The following is a 23,326-nucleotide window of genomic DNA, read 5'->3' on the forward strand; positions in this document are numbered from 1 at the left end:
GCCCTGGTTTAGGCTATTTTCCAGACAAAACAAGGGCTGAGAAGCTTGCTGGGATGAAGAAAAGAAGGAGACGCTGCCTAAGGAAGAAAGCAGATTTATAGCAGGGAGAACAGAGGTGCAATTACCGGAAAGGGGGGGACTGCATAGTACCATGAGCAGTACCATAAAAGTGAAGAAAACAGAAAAAGGAGAGAGAGAGAGAGAGAGAGAGAGAGAGAGAGAGAGGAATCCTTCCCGATTACACAATTTAAATCCAAATTCTAAATTCTATATTCCATACATATACATTTATTTGAAGATATGAATAATTAAAAAAAAAAAAAAAAAAAAAGAAAGAAAGAATCCTCCTATCATTGAATAACTAAACTAGCTTTAGAAAATACTTTTAGGATTTTTAACTTGCTAAACTATTAAACCCACCAAACAGAAACTAAATTTAATAGGACTTTACTCAAGAAAAAACTCTAGCAGCTAAGGAACCCCACAAGATACCTATAACAACAACTATTAAATAAATATTAAAATATTTTTCTAATGGGCCCCACTACTAATTAGAACACCCCTTTACACCCCTACTTTTGGGTATGCCATTCCAATTACAAATAAAACACGAAAACAATATCTTCGGTGATAAAATATATATTGCCAGTACTATTCTTTATCACCATCATCACTGTTGTTGGTCTTTCCTTGTATATTCACCACCAGGCCATGTCATTTCCTTGATAGAAGAGTCCACAAATCTGTGCATCCTCATCTTTTTTGGAAGTTGAGAACCTTAATGGAGAATGCATAGACACTGAAGAAGAAGATAATGAAGGCAATGAGCACTGCTACAGAAACACCGATCATTCCTGGCCCATAGCCAAGACTGGCATTGATATACTCTTTGACAGATCCCTCGAATTCAGGCCCAACAATCTGAGTCTCCACGTCACCTAGCTGAGAGGTTATGATACCCCTTAGGGTCCATGCCACTGGACAAATATAGTAAAACCAAATCCACCATCCTGGGATGTTCTGTTAAAAGCAGAAAAAGAGGTAAGAAGATATATGATATAATAACATTTGGCTTTGGTGATTAAGGCTTAAGAATAGTAGATTACTTACAGGTTTTGGGACAATAAAACCTGAAAGGAGGTTCCACAATGAGTAGAATGCTGAAGAAATGACAGCTGCTAAATGCTGATTAGGTGTGAGACCAACCGCCATAACCCCGTAGAACGTAAAGTAGGTAAATGTGAGGAACATGAACAGAAGGTAGAGCAGAAACTTTACTGCATATCAGAATCCATTCATGTTAAACCATTGTATTTAAAAACAAATCAGCTAAATGGTCAGTAAACATAATTAAGTTTCAAAACAATTGGCTAAATAGTCAAGCAACATAATTAAGCACTGGAATAAAAGAAAATCTATTCAATTAATGGTTCTTTGGGTGAATTCATTGAACATTAACTCACAATTGGCATGGATTCTTAAGAATTTTATGTGAACATATAAGGGTTGCATGTGCAAATGTTTTAAGGCAACTGGTAGCCCCCTGTTATAGCTTATTCTTTCTAAAAAAGTATTAAAGAATTTTATGTGAACATATAAGGGATCACATGTGCAAATGTTTTAAGGCAACCGGTAGCCCCTTGTTAGAGCTTATTCTTTCTAAAAAAGTATTTCTTTGCACTTCTATGTTGGCCATGTTTCTGCAAAATTAGTAATAAGCTAGCTATTTTAGAAAACATCGCAATGGAAAACAGAGCAGAAAATGAATCCTAGATGTGGCTTAGTTTATACAAGAAAAGCAGTACAAGATACAACAGTAACTTATAAAGCTAAGAAAAAAAAGGGGGGGCGGGGGAAGAAGAAGAAAGAGATCCACATGACCAACCGATGAGTTTCTGAATGGTCAAATCATTCAAGCTGGGTCATGGCTCTTTTTAACTGGTTTGTGACATATATTGAGGAAATATTCTCCTCTCTCTCTCTCTCTCTCTCTCTCTCTATAATATATATATATATATACTTGTGAATAAATGTGACATCTAATGGATCTCATTTCTTAAGCAGATGTAGCATCACTGTTTAGATCTACCTTCAGTTACAGACTAAAGCCAATCAAATAAATTAAAGTTAGCTTCCAATACCATAGATTAAAAAAGCCATAGAAAGATAGGTGTTAACATTACCTATTGTTCTTTCAAAATTAATCATAAAATATGTGATGAAACCAAATAATATTGTTTGCACGGCAATGTATGGAATCTCTATAAGACCCTGCTGACAAGAAAAGTAATATATTGATTAGTTCACTCAACAAGAACAGTGCTTATTCAATAACCAACACTCCTAAGTCTTACTTGGGCAGCCGCATAAGGAAATGGAGAGTACATTCCAGCTGCTCTCTCTCTATAGAAGACTGTCCTCTCAACAGAAATAATTGGCTGCACTGTAACAGAATTATTGACTCCAAGAAACAAGCATGACGCATAAAGAGCACCCATAACCATAAAAATGTTCTCTGTTGTGTCCCTACAAAAGATTTAGGAGATGCTTCTCAATCAGTTTCAAAACATAGCACCATGTTGCAATAAGGAAAAAGTTCATGCTCAGACACTGTTTGATGCAAGATACATTTAACAGCCTATGTTCCTGTCAGTTGTGGAGGATGTAAGCTATAGGAATTAATGATACAAACAGAAAAGGAAAATGTTAAGAGTGATGATTGAAACATTTAGAACATGTGAGGTAAGGGTTGCCTTAATATCAAGGTGAAAATAAGGAGGTTTAAATGGAAGAATTAGGGAGGTAAAGAGATCCCAGGTTTAGATGAAAGATTGAGCAGGGGGAAATGTGAAAGGCTCTAAAATGTAAACAAAAGAATTGAAATTTGAAATGCAACACCAAGAGAAAAGGGTCTCTGAATTCAGAAGAGAAATCCATTAGTAATTTAAAGAATATAATAAGCAATAAAATTCGTATAAGTTTATGAAAATTTCTATCAAATTGGAGAAGTAATATTGAAACCAAGACTAGAACGCAATTCTTAAGTGCGTTCTGGCAAACAGATAAATAAACTATTAATAAAAGGCAAGAACTAACTCAAAATTCAAGAATAGTATCGAAATAGATAATGAATCAAGAAAATTATGGATTATTTAAAGGTATTATCTATGCTAGTCAGCTTTGGATTAGACAATACAGAACTGAAATATAAGCATTAGAGCAGAAGCAGCAAGGTTTTACTGCAAGAAAAAGGTTTTCATGAATGCAGGCCATGGCCAATTCTCTCCTGAAATATCCTTTCTTCATCAAATAGAAATATTCACTGTCTTTGCATTAAAAAAACCTTGACACACCAGACAAAGAATCATTTATCTACTTCAATAAAATTTTCCTAAATTGATAAGACTGCTAAAGCCCTTCCAATGACCAACGTACTTCAAGAAAACAAAAATTAGGTTACAGACACTGACTGAATAAAAAATAAACTGTGCTGCTTACCGTAGAAAAGATGGATAGTATAACTACCCTATTCTTGATGACAATTTGGTTTTGCTAAGGTCACACAACATGTGGTGACGTTGGGTTACATTTCCAATGCAAACATGCTATACGATGTCTTTAGCATTGAAACTAGGCGTGCTAGGAAAATAAAAAATTATTTATCTGACATCTGATTAGCATTAATGATAGTTATCAAGATGGTGCATAGGCAACAATTATCAAGGCATTGCCTAGGTGGGCGACAAGTGCCTTTTAGTGCACTAGGCGTCTTGTGCCTTAATTGATGCATGGAAGGCTCCCACCTTGTTTGCCGAGGTGTCTTGGCCTGCCTTTTTTTTCCTTGGTTGCCTAGGCGTCTACCTTGGTTTCCTAGGCATCCATTAGGCTGGTGCTGATGATGCCAGACTTTCAACCACGGGATATTGCACATTTGTGAGTGGTAATCTAGTCACTTGGAGAAGCAAAACAATAGTGGCTAGGTCCAGTGCAAAGGCTAAGTATCGAGCTATGGCCCATATTGCAGCCGAGTTGATGTGGTTGAAGTCATTATCTGAAGAGTTATGTTTTCCATTCACTCAACCCACAAAGATGTTTTGTGATAATCAAGTAGCCATCTACATTGCCAAAAATCAAATGTTTTATGAGAGAACCAAGCACATTGAAATTGATCGTCATTTTTTTAGAGATGCCATCATGAATAAGTTGCTTGTTACTCCTTTTGTCTCTTTTGTTGATCATCTTGGTGATCCATTTATTGAGACTTTGTTTGGTCCTGGTTTCAGAAAATGTTGTTCAAGCTGAGCATGGGTGACCTGCATGCTCTAGCTTGAGGAGTTTTAAGAATAAGGAATGGACCCTTTGTACCATGGGGGTACAAAGGCTTACCATGTGTACCACGATAGGGGGAATGCCACTCTTGTGGCTTTGCCATAGATATGGCCGGGTGGTTTTATTCTTTAGTTTCTTTCTTTCCTAATTAGGTTTTAGATTGTGGTTTCCTGTAAAGTTTGAACTCTTATTTTTATTCTTCTCGTTGGACAAGGAATTACATTCCTTGTATGCTTGTAATTGGACTTAGTACATAAATATATTTGGGGGGAGACTGATGAGACTACCCATTGCTAGTTTTCTCAGCAGTCTCTTCTCCCTCTTCTTCTTCTTCTCTGTGGAATGGTTGTTGATTATTAGTTCATGTTATTCTCACACCTTTCAATGTAGTCGATGGTTGCCAACATCATTAGCCAGAGAAATTGCCCCCCCCCCAACTAACCCACATCCCCCACTCCCATGTTATCATCTGTGCCTTGCCCTCCATCACCAAAAGACCACAACGTAGGGGAGACTATGTGGTTTGATCGACTTCTTCTTCGGGCCTTTTCAACTCCTAAGTGGCTTGTGACTTCATCAGATCTCATGGCCCCTTGTGCCCTTGGCACAAGCTTATTTGGTTCAAGAGTGAGTCATATCCCTGGTCACAATTTCACTGTTTTGTGGGCCCTCTCCAACTGCCTCCCAATGCAGTATTTTTTCCTCTCATTTCCATATTTCAGTCTCTCCTTCCTACAGCCTCTACTGGAATGCATCTGAAGACATGATTGCTGCTTTTTTGCTTGCGCCTTCTCCTTTTCCATTTGGAAAAGGTTCCTGGCTAAGGAGTCAAAGGATCCTTCCTTTTGCAAAGGAATGGATTTGGGTGAATATGTCCCTTGCTGGTAATTCTCCATATGATGAGGTGGGAAGGCTGGCCTTTGGTGCCACTATTAATCATATTTGGATGTAGTGTAACCTCAGGAGATGGTCCTCCAATTCCAAATCTTTTCAGAAAATTTGGGACTCCATCTCCTTTGAAGTCATAAGCAAGCTATCTTAGGTCACCTCTAATTGATTTCCCAAAGAATTAGGCACATTGTTGTGTCTTGTGGTTCGCCTCTCTCCATTCTGCATCCCTCTGCCTTTTTCCCCCTGAGGATTGGGCTTTGCTTTGTTTGTATTGTTTGTTCTTTATTTTTTTTCTTCTCCCCATTTTTAGGGGGCCCTTTGTATCTTCTTCCTCTTTGGGTTTTGAAATGTTTATTCACACCCCCCCCCCAAAAAAAAAAAAAGAACTGAGAAAATAAACTAGAAAAAGAAAAAGAAAATAGAAAGAGAAGAATTTGGAGCAAATCATCCCCGCAAAGGCAAAGTGAAGAAATCTAGTACATCATATACTACTCAAAGTAAAGGATTTCATCAGTGTGGCACTTCTACAAATAATAAAACCAAGACAAGAAGTCATCAGTTTTGATAGAAAGATTATAGAAGCATATCGCATCAAAGGCTGCTGAAGGATGCAGAGAAAAAAAATATACTCTGCACATGTTCAAGAATAAAAAGAATAATATATGATACAACCATTGGAGAAAACTATTAGAATTTGACCTAGAAAAGCATGGTTTAACAAAGACAAAAAGAAGCACAGGACTGTTAACTCAGGGTAGCTTAAGTAAGATAAACAATGAGTACTATCATCTCATCCAACCACTGGATCACATGAAATTTCAATAATGGAGGTTTTCTGAGTCCACCAATATGTCATATAGATTTCTGCAATGACCCAGTGAGTGGATAAAAAAGATTGTTAACCAAATGCTTTAAGGTTATAATGGGGTTAAAATTTCAACTTTGAGTTTTTGACAATGGACCACCTGTAATTTTCACCATAAACCTGGAAGGCTTTTGATACAGAGTAATAAATTATGGTGTTAGTTTCAGTTATTTTCAAACCTATTTTCTCCATTTGTCTAGTGTTGTTGCCTTTTCTTTTTCCCCCAGCCACAAATGGGAATCCGAAGAGTTCCAATTTGTCCTTGTTTGCTCTGATTTATTATCCTACAGGTCTAATAGAAACCCTAGAACAATAATAGAAAGTTCCACAAGTTTAGTGTAAGGTGAATAGTAGATTTTTTTTTTTAATGTAATTTTTTTCCCAATTTGATACTGCAAAGTAAACTTCTCAGACCTTTATGGTAAGTCTGCATCTCCTTTCCCTTTACTCAATTTTTGTTCATCTTCCATATTCATATTCTTTTTCAATCACCAGTACTGCTATCACACTTCTTTGGTCCAATTTACTTCAATTTAGGTATTGCCACTTGTAGTTATGATTCAACAGGGCATCCTGTAGACAAGGATCTGCCTACCATATCCTTTAACAAATTGGAGATTTCAAGATGTGGATTTGAGTTTATGGAAAGATGCACAACTCAGACATCATTGATTTTAAGATGTGGGATTTGAGTTTATGGAAAGATGCACGCTTGTTCATACTTCATCAAAGACTGATTATCCTTAAAGCTCGAACTGTTACGCAAGGGCAACGTAAATTTATACATCAACACCCCCACCCTGCGCACATGCAGGCCTGTCATTGTTGGTCTTTGCACGTGATACACCGCGTGCTCCAATGGCACCGAGGGGGAAGAAGTATCAGGACACCCCGTTTTTGCACTTGACCTCCCTGCTCTAATACCATATTCATTACTGCTTATCGTGAAAGCTTGAACTGTTAAATAAAGGTAATATAAATGGATAATTTTCACTATGAATCTTCACTATAAATAAATGAAGCAAAAAAATGAGAATAGTATTCCAAAGTTACAAGAAACCATTGACAACTATAATTATAGAAAATATTATTTCAATGCAACAATTCATTATACAACTCAACATCAGGGCTAAATGAGAAAAAAAAAATATTACCTTTTTGAACCAACATCCCAAAATATTGAGCCAAATATTAATGCAGCAAGTGTTGTAAAGAATAAACGCATGGCATTGTATTGGGGACTTCTCCAATACACAAGATTTTGCTTCCATAAACATATCCCAAATTGAGAAATACTATCTTGCGCATATGTTGAAGAAAACTTCAGGGGCTCAGAACCGATAGGTGGGTTGCTCAAACTCTCAATCAAAGCTTCCAGTTCCCTAGAGTGATTGAATTGATAGAATTAGATTGCAAAGTGAGAAATATCATAAGTATAGGTATAAGTTAATAGCTGAGGGAAATATAAACTACATCTTGTTTGCTCTAAGAAATCAGGCATCATTGATTTGCACCTGTATTTATCAGAGTTCCTGTATATGTGTGCAAAATCTTGACCGATTCTCTGTTCAGCAGCAGGTGTAGTGATCTCAAGCATCCAAGTTGCTGGATTGTAGCCAGTGGTAATTGGATAAATTCCACTAATTTTCTATGCAAAGAAAGAAACATTGATGAGATGATCATTCAAAGCAACAGAAATTATAAGTCATTCTATTAAATTCTTCCACATCCAGAATTGAAAATGCGGTTCTTAAAAATTGTATAGATCAGATACTTCTAGTAAGCCAACAAAAGGTTGGAAGCTGGATCTTGTAAAACCAATCCAGAATAAGGTTTTAATTCGAACCGTGAAGCATGTAATTATCACAAGAAGAATTTACTGCTGAAAGGGAAAATATTCAGGGGAAACACTGATGTATACTTCTACAAAACAACATCAGGATTGAAACACTATCAATATATCTACAAGACAAAACAAAAACCCTGCCTAAACCTACAGTTGTGTTTCATGCTCAACAAGTTTCCACATGGAACTAGGAAAGCACCCTGAACAGTTTGAAGAAATTCACAGTAAATTCAAAAGGCATCTTTGCATTAATAATACTCCCTTTGTCCTGTACAATAATTGTCCCCTTGGAAGAAACAATGTTTAAGGCATGGTGGTCAAAAGCATTAAAATACCCCTTGTTTCCAAAATTGTCCTTCCACTACTTGTGACAAAATGCTTTTCAAAGTGAATAAACAAATGCAAGGTGGTAAAGATGCAAGGGTTAATGTGGGAAATTTCATAAGCACTTATTAATTAATTTCCATTGTATTTTCTACCAACATGAAAGGAAAACAAATAATTTCCTGAATTTTTAAAATATGTTTTTCATTTAGAAAGTCTTTCATTTCCCTCATTTCCAAAATTGTTTGCCCACAATGAGAAGTAAGTACTAAGTTCTTATGAAATCTCCCACATTAACTTTTGCATCTATTACGACCTTGCATTTGTTTATCCACTTTGAAAAGCAATTTGTCCCAAGTAATGGAAGGAAATTTTTGGAAACAAGGGAAATGAAAGACTATTTTTAAATGAGAAAATTCAGGAAAATTCAAGTGTGCATTCTATGGTGGTTCATGAGCACCTCAAACCTGATTTTATCATTTAGGAGAATATCTTAAACCTTTTTTTCTTTTTATATATTCTTTAACCAATATTTATCAGCTTTACATAGCTTTCAAGGTAATAATAATAATAAACCGAACGACCTAGTGACAGATATACCCACAGGACAAGGAAAATAATAATAATAAATTCCTTGTCATAAGGGTATTTATGTCATTTGACTGTTCGGCTTATGCTCAAAATGTAAGGATACCTTGTGCTGTCTTCCACTAATGCATCAAGTTCAGCCTGATTGGACTTTTGCATGCCTCAGAAAAAAAGGTTGAAATTTTTAAGAAGTCAACTATCTCAAAAATTTATGGACCGCTGAAAATACAAGAGACAGAATCCAATATATAGTGGGCCATGTAATTGATATGGACCTCTAAATCAGAGATGTGGCTAATTCAGAAGACAACCTATGTATACAATGGTAGAACAACCTGATCAACGCTTCCGGATACACTTCACCTAAAATACTACTGTTGAGTCATGGGTTATATTAATATGTTTTTGTGATAATTAACAGTGTTCCTTCTAGGGAAAAAGCTTATTTAATCTTCTATTTCTAAGCAATATGTGTAAGTGTGCAGGTTGTTTGAAGCAATGGCTTGTTGATTCGTTAAGTCACTTTGTGATCTTGGCCTTCCATTGTGTTATTTGTGTGGCAGCAAGTGGCATCAATTTGATTACCATAAGCCCTTGTGCAAGCCCACCCCCTATGGCTTGAAGTGTTCATACACTTCTATAAGCCCAATCCTTGACTTGGTGGTGTCATTACAATTAGTCTACAACAAGAGCACCTGCTCAAGTCTTTGAAGATTTCATCAACACCAAAATTGGATCAAGTCCAAATACATCAAATGGGTCAATAGCGAGTCAAGAGCTTCAATGGATTCATTCAACAAGAGACTACATCAAGTGTATTTGATTCCTTGTGTTTAGGAATTGTACTTAAATTTGTATATGTGTAATTCATTGCACACATGTAACGTGATTCTCCACTTCGGGCATTTTAAACACCTTTGGCCAGAAAGTCCACCTTTTACCTAATTGGCAAACCAATACTTACAATTTTTAGTAAACCAGCCACGGGAAGCAACATGACCAAAACTGGGTATTTTTTACTTAGAACACATTTAAGTTGTATTTGAAAATGAGTTGTCAAAAATTAAATATCTGAATTCTACCTGATCAGAAACTGGCTAATCAACTGGCTCACCAGTTGACAACCGGCTTAATTCTTCACAAGAGCTCCAGTGGTAACCGGCCAATCAACCGGATCGCCTATACCAACCGGTTGAAAACCTCCCAAGAGCACATTGAGCTACCAGTTTGGTCAACCAGCTGCAGGACAGCAACCAGCTGTTCACCGACTGATGTACCGGCTCCCCAATGAGCTCCGGTTCACTGTTCACTGGCTATAAAACAGCTAGAGCAGTAATGGTCACTAATTACCAGCTCGTTAGTTGGGCAAAAAAATGCTCAGTAGAGACGATTCTCAACTTGTTTTTTGGGCCATATTTGAGTATTATCAATATACAATTAATGAGCCATTTCAACTACCATTGTGCCTTCAATTGAATACCATTTATAGTGTCTAAAGTGCCCTTTATTTGAGAATCATCAAGTATTCTCCATATTTCATATCTACTTCTTATTCTTTTGTGCTTTAGCTTTGTATATTTGGCTTTTTAGCCTTTTTTTTTTATCTTTATAAAGTTGTAAAGGGTTGTTAATGGTGAGTCTAGGGAAACCACTAGGTTTGAGTGTGAGCCTAAAACACTTGGGTTGTTGCTGAACCTATAAAAGCAATTTTGTTGGTTGATTGTGTTTGATCACAACTAGTGGGAAGCCCAAGAGGATGCCTCTCGGTTGTGCATATAGGCATTGGCCAAACCACTTTGAATTACTCTCTTCCCCCCCCCCCCACAATTCATTTTTTTTTTTCACTCACTTTGCTTGCATCTTCTCTTCCTTGGGTCTTCAAGTTTTTGGGTAGATTGAATTTTTAATTGTCCATACCCAATTCATCCCCTCTTGGGTTGCCTTGATCCAACAACTAATAATAATTCTAGAAAAATTTTTGGTTATTTTCTTTTCATAAGTAATAATATAATTATCTGCAAGAGTTTATATCTGCTTGGCACTAAAGTTGTATTACTGTGGTTATTATTTAACTATGTAAGTATTCCAAATATATCCTCAGAGTATGCAAATGCTGAATTGCTAGGAAATTTCAACTGTTTGGGCTGTTAAACATGCATCTCACTCAGATATCTGGCCTCTTATGTGTTCCACAAAAGCCTTGTAGGAAGGGTCAGATTTTCCCTTGGTTAATTGGGTGTGCCAATCCATGCATGCTCTGTCATCTCATCACACATAACTCATGATAAGAGCCCCTGGATACCACAAAACACACGCGCTTATGGTAAAACATTACACATCTCTCCTCCAATAGCACCTAGGTGAGTTCTTTATTAGGCTTTTTTCATACCCAGCAATCAAGTAATGGTTACTCAGGTCTAGTTTCACTCCTGGGAGCTAACAAGAAAACTACAATGTACCAACTTTAGTTTGATTAATCTCATTTATGTAGGGATTATTGCAGGAAAGACAGTAGGTGGAACATAAAAGTAAAAAATTACAGAATTAAGTTATACCTGGAAGTAATCAATCATAATTTGTGAGTTCTTACCAAGCTTCCCACCATAGATAACTTGGCCCCCACGTTTCATAAGAAGTAACTACACCATATACACAAGGACAGTAAACTCTATGAGAATTCATATTAGTAATTATAATACAATGACATTTTTGGGACATTAATTAAGAGATATGCTTATACTCACCTCATCAAATGCTTCAAATATATCAATACTTGGTTGATGTATTGTGCAAACCACTGTTCTACCAGTATCAACAGTATTACGAACAGTACGCATCACAATGGCTGCTGCCCTTGCATCCAATCCTGATGTGGGTTCATCCATAAAAATAATGGAAGGATTTGCAACAAGCTCCACTGCTATTGTCAGGCGTTTTCTCTGTTCAGTTGACAAACCACTATTTCCAGGCAAACCAACCAAAGCATGCCTTAGAGTATCAAGCTCTACTAATGCCATTACTTGTTCAACAAATTCCTACAGTATATGGAAATAATGGATTATTTCCCACACAAGAAGTACAAGATGCTAATTTAATCACAAATCTATATACAGATACTAACTCGTTTACTTTCTTTGCTGATCTCCATTGAAAGGCGGAGACTTGAAGAGAACAATAATGACTCTTCGACTGTAACTTGAGGAGAATGGATATCAGATTGTTCGACATATCCTGAGATTCGGGAAAAAGTGCCTTGCACTTTTGCATGACCCGATATCCTAATCTCCCCTTCTATATACCCACCAGTCTTTCTACCAGCAAGCACATCCATTAGAGTGGTTTTTCCAGCTCCGCTTGAACCAACTAATGCAGTAAGAACGCCAGGTGAGAATACTCCACTCACTTCAGACAAGAGTTGTAGCTTCTTTTCTGAAATCCCCTTTGCAGTCATTTCCTATTATCATACTCAAAGAAAGGTTTGTTAAATGTATTTCGTTAGAAATAGAAGTGAACCAATAATCCTTGAAAAAAATTACTTTCGGCATGTCAACAAAGTAGTTGATGTGATGAAAGGTCATTGATAATGGCTGAAATGGAAGAATCATTCCCTTCTTTGCTGATTTATTTTGAGTAGATATGTGTATCAGGTCGGACTCCTGACTTCTTACTACATCTGTGAGGTGAGCATTAGGGTGAGAAAAATATAGGGGGAAAATCTTCTGAATTAAAAGTTACAGTAGCAGTATCTAATACAAGACAACAGATATGCTGTTGACAAGAATTTCAAAGGACAAGCACTGACCACAATCAGAATTCTGTTCCATAGAATCAAGTGGAATCACTGTCTGTGGCTTTCTAAGAGCTGTGGAAAACACCAATGATCGTTTAGAAATGTAATGTATTAGAGAGAGAGAGAGAGAGAGAGAGAGAGAGAGAGAGAGAAGTTACAAGTGCAGGTCAAACATAGAAAATGTCAGCCAAGATACAATTTGATCTATAAATTCACCAAGTCTTTGCAGACTTACGGTTGAGGTAAGCCAGAGCAAGTGTTAGCCCAACATTGAAGACCAGCGCATACAACAATAAAACACCACCTCCAATCCAATACCAGTAAGCATTATTTGGTAGATCATGTGATTGGAGAACATAGAACCCGACAGAATTGTTTCCATGCATAGATCTCTGTCAAAGAAAGAGTATATGAACAACTACATCAGATGCAATGCTTTTCAGAATATAGGGTATTCAAAAATCAAGAGACATATTCATCATTGATTGAGTCCAAATAGACATGAAAAACTATGAAGCAACAAAGACCATGTTCGACGAACATATCAAAAGTCCCTAAAGAGCAAACCTCCATCCATCTTGTGGCTGTAAATTCATTAACTGAAATCGCACGTTGTGCATATTGCAGTGGTGATAAATAAAACATCCACACCCACCATGGCTTGATCATTGCTAAAGACACAAACCACAAAATCATTATATAAAAAGCTTATCACATATTACCATTAAACTTGTCTAAACAAAATAATTAGATCAACCTTTTGGTATGATAAATCCACCCAACAAAAGTATAACTAGTAAGGCTGCAGATCCAAATGTATTGGCAATGACCATATCTCGTGCAAGAGTACCCATCATCCGGAACAGGCCCAGTGCCATTTGGTGTACTGAAAATAGTAGGAACATGAAGCGGAAAAACCTAGAAACAGTTAAAAGGAGCTGATAAGTACAACGACACTGAAGGAGGAAATAAATAGAAAATGGTAAAGCTGGTAATAAAAGGTACCTCCCAGCGCTAGGGGCAAATCCAACTGTATAATATACAACACAAGACCATACAATGGCTTCGATGACGGAATAAGGCACACGCAAAAGCCAACTAGGAATGGACCATGCCCAAGCAGGATGAAAGGAATTATCTCTTTGCTTATAAAAGATTGGGAGTCTGCTTATAGTAATTGGTAACTCAGTAAATCCATTAAACATCATATGCACCAGTCCGTAAAACAAGCAAGAAAGATAGAGATTCCCATTTGCCTCGTTTGTAGGATGTATTCTTGTTCGTAGAAACATTGTGCACGTTATGAATCCAACAAATGCAACCTGAAAAGTATATTCCAGTCATTACTCTCAGAGAAGTTCCAATAAGGAAAACTTATGCTAGACGAAGCAATAAGTTCCATTTCCTCTGAATAAGTAGATAACTCTAAAAAAATGCAAATGCCTACAGCAAATCAACAATGCATTAGCTTTTGTATGGATAAAACTTTTGATTAGAGCCTTATGTATTCAGAGAATAAATCATACTGTTGTTTCACCAACACGTTTGAAAGTTAGAAACCTATTTAGAATGAGTATTTCATCACAAAAATTCACAATTTGATATATCTTCACTAATGTATTGTGTAGCATGTTTTATCATTCATAGGACCCATGTAATAAAGGAGTCCAAGAATAACTATCAAAAGATTATAAGTTTTTTATATAGATTGAGAAATATTGATGTGGATCAATAAAAAAAACAGTGTTCAACAAGAAGGGATAATTTTGAATTTGAAGCAAGGAGAAGAAGGGATGATTTTGAATTTGAAGCGAGAAGAAGTAATTCTAGAAGAATTTTTTATCAGCTATAAAGAAAAAATTAAGGACATTACACCCCTAGTAGCATAAACGTATAGTATCTGCGTTATCTAATGTTTCTCCTTGAATAGGAGAAGACAAACTAATGTAAGGGATACAAAGCGAGAAATAAAGATGAGAGAGAGATTAATTCAACTGGACAAATATTAACAAATCTGAAAAATAATAAATAATAAAAAAGATATTTTGCAACTAGATAAAGTCTAAACAAAATGAATTTCATTTCAAGTTAACCCAGAATTTAGTTGAATTGTGTAAACTTGTAAGCTAGAGAAGCATAAGATGGAGAGTAGAGCATACTTGGCATGTTCTGAAAATATAAAGGAAGCTGTTCCTACGAATCAGCAAAACTTCTCGTGCAAAACACGCTTTGAAGAGTTCCCATTTTGATATAGCAAACTTTGTCTTGGCAAGAGCTGAAGGAAGATTCTTGGTTTTATCATATGGAACTTCAAGAGTGGAGTGCAAAGAATGTCCAAATTCAGAGTCACTGAATGCATCTGCAATCTTTGAACCAGGAAGAAACACATATGGTTTTGCAGAATTGGCCCAATATTGTGCTTGATCCTTTCTGGAGGTAACCTTAAAACGCAACAAATTTAACTCATGCAAGAAATTGATGTGGGCAAAAAAAAAAAAAAAACACAAACTAAAACAACCTTAAATAAAAATACCTCTTGAAGAAAATCTGCGATCCCCTTACGAGGTGGAAGTTTAAAGCCTAATGATTCAAAGAACCTTACTACTTCTGCTCGAGGTCCTTGATAGACAATATGTCCTTCAGTTAACAGTATTAGGTCATCAAACAAATCAAACGTCTCAGGTGCAGGCTGAAGAAGAGACATCAAGACAGTGCCCCCCATTTGGTGAACAAAGTTTCCAGTGCATTTTACAATTTGATATGTCGTTGAGCTATCAAGACCAGTAGATATTTCATCCATGAAAATGGTTTTTCTTGGCCCAACAACCATTTCACCTGAATATGGAAAACAACACTTAATAAAATATTCACAGGACCAAATTAACTTCCAAGTTCACACCTTCGGATGAACGAGGAAGCTGAAATGAGGACATCAAAATGGATGATTTGTAAGACTAGAAAGGCAGGAATATGTTTTTTCCTTGGCACAACAATCATTTCGAAATAAAATTAAAACCACAATTGCAGGAAGGTAAAAAAGAAGCTTGAAAAATACTGCCATAGCATTAGGGGCTGGTGATGGAGGTGTTGACAATCGAAGGTGGTTTAAAATGGAAGTACTGCAACCTCAAATGGTGATTCTGTTGAGAGAAGGGGCGATGTTCTTTTTGAGGGAATGGTTGGTGCTTCTTTGGGTGGAGATGGTGGTTCTTGGAGGGTTCCCCGGGGCGGTAGACTATTGGAGGAAGGGGCAGTTTTGCATCTTGTGATAGGGTTTCTGGTTGTGAGGTTGTTGGGGCTGGTAATGATGGGGGTAGAAAAAAGCAAAAGGAGTCTCTTGGGCAGGCATGTCTTCTTTGATCATGACAACAAAGGAGGAAGATCAGAACCACCATCTCCACCCAAAGAAGCACCAACCATTCCCTCAAAAAGAACACCACCCCCTCTCTCAACAAGATCACTGTTCGAGGTTGCAGTACTTCCATCTAAAACCTCCTTCGATTGATCACCAGCCCCTCCTCCCTTGGAAAAACTCCCCCAAACTGATGAAGTTGAAGGCCTAATAGCCGAAGCTGTGGGCCTGCTGGCCATGGCAATCAACACATTGAGGGGTCTTGTTTCTTCAGTTAACTTGACTTTGATTAGATACTATAATGATTTTCCCATTTTTTTGGTGGGTGGGGATATAGGCAACGAGGGAATTTTTCACCAAAAATAAAAAGGGAACAAATAGAGAGAAACCATAAGTAATAATAGAAAAAAAACCAATAGGTTGATATCAATAATGAAAAGGATAATTCTGTTACCAGTAGTGACTCGCTTTCTCTGACCACCTGAAACACCTCTGAGCATATCATTACCCACTAATGTTTCTGCACAGATATCAAGACCTAGAACTTTCAAGATGTAATCTGTTGAAAGACTATGCTTCTTGCCACTGACAGATGATGCCTGTGCAGTTCAGTTTATTTCAGAAAAGACAAGATGATAAACCAAACAAATAAACAGAAAAGTTAAATGAGCATTTTGTTGTCTTGGTTTGGATGAAAACCTTCATATATGCATCAATTTTTGTACTTGGTTGTATGTTATTTTCCTTCTCCAGTTTGTCCAGGTCTTTTAAATATCCTGCAATTATCAGACAGATTTATCATAGAATAATTTTCAGGAAATTAACCTTAAAGCTTCAAAGCAAGATCAACTGGTAACCGAAATCCCAATATTCTTTATTTCTCTTCCCTGTGATCCAAGCATAAAAAAGTTGATGTAAAACCACAAAAAACAAAAGCCAGCCACAAATTTTAAGTTTTCGCTCATTGTCTAACTGCTTGCGAGAGCTTGGCTCTCAAATGCAGGTAGATTCAATCATTCAGCAGTCACAAAATAAGAACAAGAGAATTCTAAACACCAATTAGGGCAAAGTTAATCAAGTGAAGCAATTGATTTTTTTCTGCTTCTTCCGCATCAGCAGCAATTTTTGTCAGGATATGCTCTCAAACACTGAGAAACCTGAAGTTAAGCAATCAACAAATCGATGATTCTATTCGCCAAAGATCCTAATAAATGGTGAGGCATCATTGTGATACCATTTCTTAGAAAATTAACAACAGATAAACCTCCTGGAGACGCAAACCTGCAAATTCTTGGCCAGCACCCTGACATCTTGCAGCAAAATCTAATGTCTCTCGTACTGTTAGCTCAGCTATATGAGTATCTGTTTGACTAATATATGCAGAAGTCCTCTGCACACAAAACTCATCAAGCTCATGTCCATTGTATGTAATATTCCCAGTTTTCTGAAAACGAAGAGCTGAATCAATATCAAAATGTAGTACAAAAAGCAGAAGTCCTATATACACAAAACTGATTAAAAAAAAATTTTTCTTATTTAATTTTATGGTAAAAGGCATCCCCAAATGTGTTCAGAATAAGCAAAGAGAAGATGAAAAGTCATAGATTAAAAAAAACCCTTCTTTTATGCTCAAATGCAGAACAAACTATATTAGAGGCTTAAATAACAGAAGAGAGAGAAAGGATATATACAATTTTCCAACTCTATTAATGGAGTTATAGTTCAGAGTTCAAATCAGTGGAGGTTCCAGTCCTTTGATCCTGAGCAAGAAGATTGAACCCCCAAAATGTTGAGGGATTGCTAAATACTAACCCATAAAGTAACAAAACTAAACCACAATCAAAGCTAAAGTAGACATTTTCAGGGCAGACAAGATGTATGACTCAATTATCAACTCATTTTACAGTACATGTATGGTGTGCATGACTGTCCATATATACTCACATAACCCTCGCATATGATTATATAACTCCCCATCGTAAGAATGAACTGACCACTTTCTTGGGGATTAGGTACCAGTGAGGGTTCTCTCTCTCTCTCTCTCTCTCTCTCTCTAGTTTTGTGTGTCCTTTCTCTCCTCACTGCTAACGGGTGCTGGAGACAATTCAAAAAAACGTTGGTCTGTTATTACCGTTCTCTCAACACTGTAATCAGGAATACGACAGTGATTGCACCCCTCGCCATGCCATCAAGAAACGGAAAAGATAATTTTTTCAACTAATAATTTATAAATGGGAGAGGGTTCCTTATCAAGGAGCGGAGCCCACCACTGAGTGAAGAGAGAATATCTTCAACCATAAAATTTGACCCTCTAATTAGATTAGGGAAGGGTATTTTGGGTATTTTCGATCTCAAATAATAGAAATAGAAATTGATGATGATGTTCATATTTTACACTGAATTTAATCACAAGGTCAAATCACCTTTGGTTGGTTGAAGGAAAACTGAGGAAAAAGATTAGGTATGTCTATCACTACCGTCAATATACTCAGATCTTTCTGTATCTTTCTCCTCATCCCCTTGGAAAGACTCATATGCCCCTTTCATCCCATTCCTTCTATTAGTTGAGCCGGTAGTTCCAGAGAAATTGGCAACATATTTAACCTCCTCTAATAAACTAAATCCTAAAATTAAAGTAACAGAAAATAATAAAAATGTAAAAAGAAAATTTAGGTAATGAGAAAACTGGAACTTGGGGGATTTTCAAATATATGTCAATATAATCATTTAAAAGTATGATGAAGTGATATATATGTATTTTCACCCAAAAAAAAAAAAAGTGTATTTGTATTATTGTATATGGAAATGTCCTTGGGATATGTTATTAGGATTAGGATTTATATTAGCACAATCAGGAGGATTATATGTTAATAAACACAGCATTATAATATTCAAAAATATAACACAAACACCAACTTATCCACCATATTTAAAACCTAAAAATGATAAATTATTATTTGAAGAATGCCCTTGTAAAATACCAGGACAGTGTAAAATAAACAAAGAAAATAGTGATATGGTTTCCGAAGAAAATGTTATAGAAAACTATGAAGAATTAACAAAACAACAAACAATTGACTTTTATTATGTTCTTATTGAAGGACATAACCCCGGAGTATATGATAGATGGACAGAAGTGTTACAACAATTGAAGAATTATCCCAAGCACCCATGGTTCAAGGGATTCCATAAATTAGAAGAAGCACTAGATTATGCTAGACGTAATCTAGGACCTAACTTCTTTATAACACCGGCCCTTAGATTCCCAGTATCTAAGGTCAGGGATTCAACAAGCTTCAAAGAAGCATTGATCAAATGTGACCAATGCGATACAACAAGTTCAAGAATTGCAGAGATACAAAAGAATGAGTCTCAGCTTAAAATAGAACTTCAATCTATCAAAGAATCTGAACAAAGATATCATCATCAATTAGCAGCGAAAATACAAGAAGAAAGATCTGATACAACAAGCATCCCAACACCACCGGCATATGAAAGCCTCCTTGACAGGATTCAAAAGATGGAAGAGTCAATCAAGAAGAAAGAAGAATATGAGAAGATTCTTATGGCAAAAACAAGCTCAGAATTATCATTTAGTCTTTTATAATTTATTACCATTCGGCTTTTTCCTCTTCTTTTTTCACTTTCTTTCATAACTATCATTGCTGCAGATCTATGTGGACTATTGGATTTTCTTATTAATTTTAATTCTAATAATTCTTTAATATGTAATTTAAATTGTTCTGAATCTATAGGATGATATTTTGGTACTCCTGAATTTATTTTTAAATTTTGATTTATAATTTCTATTTTCATGATTGGTTTATCTTTTTCCCAATATCTTAAAGGGTTTTTGTCTTGGATTATTTCTATCTTTTCTAGTTTTTCTATAGCTTTCTTAATACTATTAGAATTTTCTAATATGGCTAAAATTAATAATTATTACCTAGTGATATAACAATAATAGATGCCCAAGTTAGATATTCTATTTCAGAAAAATATGGAATAAAACTAGAAACAAAATCCAGCATGGCAGCAAGAGGATTAATGGTTATAGGAGGAATCCTAGATTCTGACTATGAAGATAATATTCATGTAATAATAAGAAATTTTACCCAAACTGCAGTAATTTAGAATAATATGGAAAAGGTTAGCATAGGGATGAAAGATGAATATCTTTAGAAATTTTCGACATTAAATATGCATTAATCAATAGAGAGAGAGGCCTATGCTTCTTTTTTTTTTTAAGATAGAAATGTACAAACCTTTAAGCTTGGGTCGAGTTTCCCTGCAAGAGCTAAAAGTAAGGAAGATTTTCCTGAGCCAGGTGGTCCCAAAAGCAGGGTCATCCTACAAATCATAATAGAAGAAAATAAATCAAATAAAACTCTATTGATTATTGGTCAATTACCAAGGCAATTCTTTCTGCGTTTATAACTACAAAAGTCATAGAAGAGAAACTTATTGTAATCAAAGATTATGAAAATAGTCTACAACCACTACATTGGTGTAATGCGCATCGGGTGGTGGGAGCTTTTGGGGTGCGTGTTCAAATGCTCTTAGTCATTTGATGCTCACCGCACCTCACCACTCGCTGCAAAGCATGTGGATTCAACCAAAGATCATGTAACTTTTTTTTCTTTTTTTGGGGTACCTTTTCACTTAAAAAAATGTATTATTGTCTACAGAAAAATATACTAAATAGAAAAGGCCTATCTCTTCTCCCCCCCCCAAAAAAAAAAAAAGAAGGGTAAACCTTCTTAATATATGGTTGGTTCAGACCATAAAACTGGAACTTGAGGAATCAAACCCAGATTTAGGTCCTCTAGAGTTGGAAGGGGGGTGGCTAGCGAGGGACTAGGCAGACGCGAAATCGGACAGAAAGTGAAATTGAATCTTCCAGACCCACACTTATTATTCTAGGCATTTTATTTTGAAAAATTAAGTTGTCTAAGAAATCAAGTTGTGATTCAGAGATACATTTTCACATCCATTCATGTAGAAAGGAAAAACAATTACAAGTTACAATAGGGAAATAAAATTCAAAAACAGAAATAATCGAAAGAAGCTTATCTATTTACCTTCCTGGTCTCACAATACCACTGACATTATCCAAGATCTTAAGTGAATGCCTTTTGGGGTGAAAGATCTTCAAACTGGTTAGTATTTGCTGCATTTAGAACCAAACTTCCTTGAGAACTTAAAGACAGAATTTGAAGAAGACAAATCTGTAAACTCTTTGGTGAAAAATGGAAAGATGTAATTAAAATTGTAATTGTGTTACCTCTATCACATCTCTGGAGTAATTCAATAAGGTAGGCAATGCTCTCCTGCCTATTTGAACATCAGCTGTGATGCATAGGTTCTTAAACTTCACTTCTACATCTGGAACCATCAATCCTGCACTGTATTTTCACATCATTTAAATTTTAATTTCGATTTTTTTTTTTTTTTTAAATATCCTTGACAGAGAATATAAAAGATTTGCAAAGATTCTCAAGAAATTAACATTTAATTGAACCTTCAAATTAATTTCTTCTATGAGGAGTTTGTTCCTTCTGTTATTCAAAATTGTTCCTTTCTATTTTTCATCCAAAAAAAATCAGTATTATTTTAGGATGTCTCCAAGAAGCACAATTCCGAGAATCATTTCAGGGTTGCAAGGAGCAATGCCGACATTAGAGGTCTTGCATTAAATGAAAAAGAAGCTAAATTTTCAAACTTAAAAAGAAACTTTCGTAATCATTTACCCATGTGACTATATCATTAGCTTTAAATCATTCCATATTTCCCTTCAACTATTTGTTATAAAATGTAAACTAAAAATTACATGTAAAATGTATCATTACTAAGTATGCTAAAAAATTTAAGTAGTTCATATAATCACACAGAGTAATGATTACAAAAGTTTTTATTTTAAGTTCCCTTCCTTTCCATGGATAGGAGGCTTCATTTTGGACATTTTGGACATCATGTAGTTCTCATATATTGGGACCTGCAAAGTGCTTTTTCTTCTTGTAGAGCCACGATCTTAATTTTGGGAGAATAGTTTCTGCTGGGGAATGTGCCCCTATGCCTAAACAGCTGGCGAGATGAAATGACTAACCCACCTCCGTGAAACAGAATGACGTCTTAATGGATGCTTCTTCATGCTCTCTCATTGACTCTTGCAAATGTACACAGAAAGTATTCCCCCACAGAAAACATGAATTTAGAACCTCACCAACACCAGGAATGCTGGTGAGGTGCAAATGAGGAGAGGGAGAGAGAGAGCCCCCAGTCCCTCACTAATACCTCTCGGGTTCGGGAGAGGATCTTAATCCCAGGAAACACTTCCCCATAACAAAACTACTATTCAACTCTAATCCAGCCCAGAAACCCATGAAATATTGGGCATAAGCCCAACCAGGCCCAAAAAGCTTTCTTCTATTAATCAAATCTAATTCCCATGAAGAAGGCGAAGAGTCCGGAGAATGTAACTCTTTGAGAAAAATCACGTAAACTTAGGAGAGTTCTTAGCAACTCTTCCAACTTCTTCTCTTGGTGCAGAGACTCATCTACTACTGAAACTCTTAAATTATAAATAAGGAAACAACAAATTAAGGTAATTAAATAATTCAAATCGATCATATCATCAATATCATCAATACCTATCGAGTCGTTTCTTGATTGCAGACAAGAGCTCACTATTATCTTGATCATCCGTAGCAAGAGCTTTCTGGACAAGAAGTTCACGACCCTTATGATCAAGTTTACGAACATCTATCATCTCTGTCAACTCCTTATCTGGATCGTTGGAAGTTGGACGTTTCAGAAGAGCCAAGTTCCTACGTTTCTGAGATGGTAACCTCTCTATAGCAGCCCATAGGAGTTCTTCCTCTTCTTCCTCTACAAAGGATTCTCTTCTGCTTCCATCGTCTGTTCTTATCTCCAAGTACTCGCTTCCATTAGAAGCCGCCATGACTGCTACTAGTGTTCAGTTCTTGGTTTGTTTATATATATATATATAGAGAGAGAGAGAGAGGGAGAGGAAGAGAGAGAGGGAGATTTGGATTTCAGACACGTATGGGTTTGAGCTTCTTTGATATTTATTGATGTGTAACAGAATTTGAACAAACTAGGGAGATTGAGCTATTGAGGACTCTGTATCTAAACAAGAATGGTATTGGGTTAGGAAGGTTTGGGTGATAGGAGTTACTAGCATGGATTAGGGGACGGTATCGGTATTTGCCGATACCGATCTGATACCAATCCGGATTGGATCGGTGGGTATTGGATGGTTTTACCCCTACTAATTTTTACTATTTTACCTTTGAAACGATACGGACCGATCCAGATTGG

General features: G+C 36.2%; 1 protein-coding gene across 3 annotated transcripts; it reads right to left on the reverse strand.

The window, feature by feature from the left end:
- Positions 1-426: 426 nt before the first annotated feature.
- On the reverse strand, positions 427-22,971 carry LOC122088100 (ABC transporter G family member 31-like). Of its 3 annotated transcripts, XM_042657263.1 has the most exons (24): positions 22,636-22,971; positions 21,270-21,390; positions 21,067-21,155; positions 20,251-20,335; positions 17,267-17,429; positions 16,685-16,761; positions 16,440-16,584; positions 15,167-15,468; positions 14,793-15,074; positions 13,639-13,955; positions 13,391-13,551; positions 13,201-13,304; positions 12,869-13,025; positions 12,646-12,705; positions 12,380-12,516; positions 11,965-12,297; positions 11,588-11,878; positions 11,399-11,482; positions 7,600-7,733; positions 7,240-7,467; positions 2,355-2,526; positions 2,184-2,271; positions 1,111-1,277; positions 427-1,020 (listed from the first exon to the last, which is right to left on the reverse strand). In XM_042657263.1, exons 1-24 carry the CDS (start codon positions 22,944-22,946, stop codon positions 754-756), a joined length of 4,275 nt encoding a protein of 1,424 aa, XP_042513197.1. In that variant the 5' UTR covers positions 22,947-22,971; the 3' UTR covers positions 427-753. The 3 variants fall into 3 exon arrangements, with proteins under 3 accessions (XP_042513197.1, XP_042513188.1, XP_042513205.1); XM_042657254.1 differs by having other exon boundaries at positions 13,391-13,955; XM_042657271.1 differs by lacking the exons at positions 427-1,020; positions 1,111-1,277; positions 2,184-2,271; positions 2,355-2,526 and adding an exon at positions 6,508-7,042 and having other exon boundaries at positions 13,391-13,955.
- Between the last annotated feature and the right edge of the window lie 355 nt (positions 22,972-23,326).

The sequence above is a fragment of the Macadamia integrifolia genome, chromosome 2, assembly GCF_013358625.1.
Source record: "Macadamia integrifolia cultivar HAES 741 chromosome 2, SCU_Mint_v3, whole genome shotgun sequence".
Classification (NCBI taxonomy): Eukaryota; Viridiplantae; Streptophyta; class Magnoliopsida; order Proteales; family Proteaceae; genus Macadamia; species Macadamia integrifolia.

Coding starts and splice junctions, on each gene's coding strand:
- LOC122088100 (XM_042657254.1), bottom strand. CDS start 22,946: ATGGCGGCTTCTAATGGAAGCGAGTACTTGGAGATAAGAACAGACGAT. Junction 12,706..12,868: donor TGCTCTGGCTTACCTCAACC/GTAAGTCTGCAA, acceptor TGTTTTCCACAG/CTCTTAGAAAGCCACAGACA. Junction 12,298..12,379: donor ACTTTGTTGACATGCCGAAA/GTAATTTTTTTC, acceptor GTATGATAATAG/GAAATGACTGCAAAGGGGAT.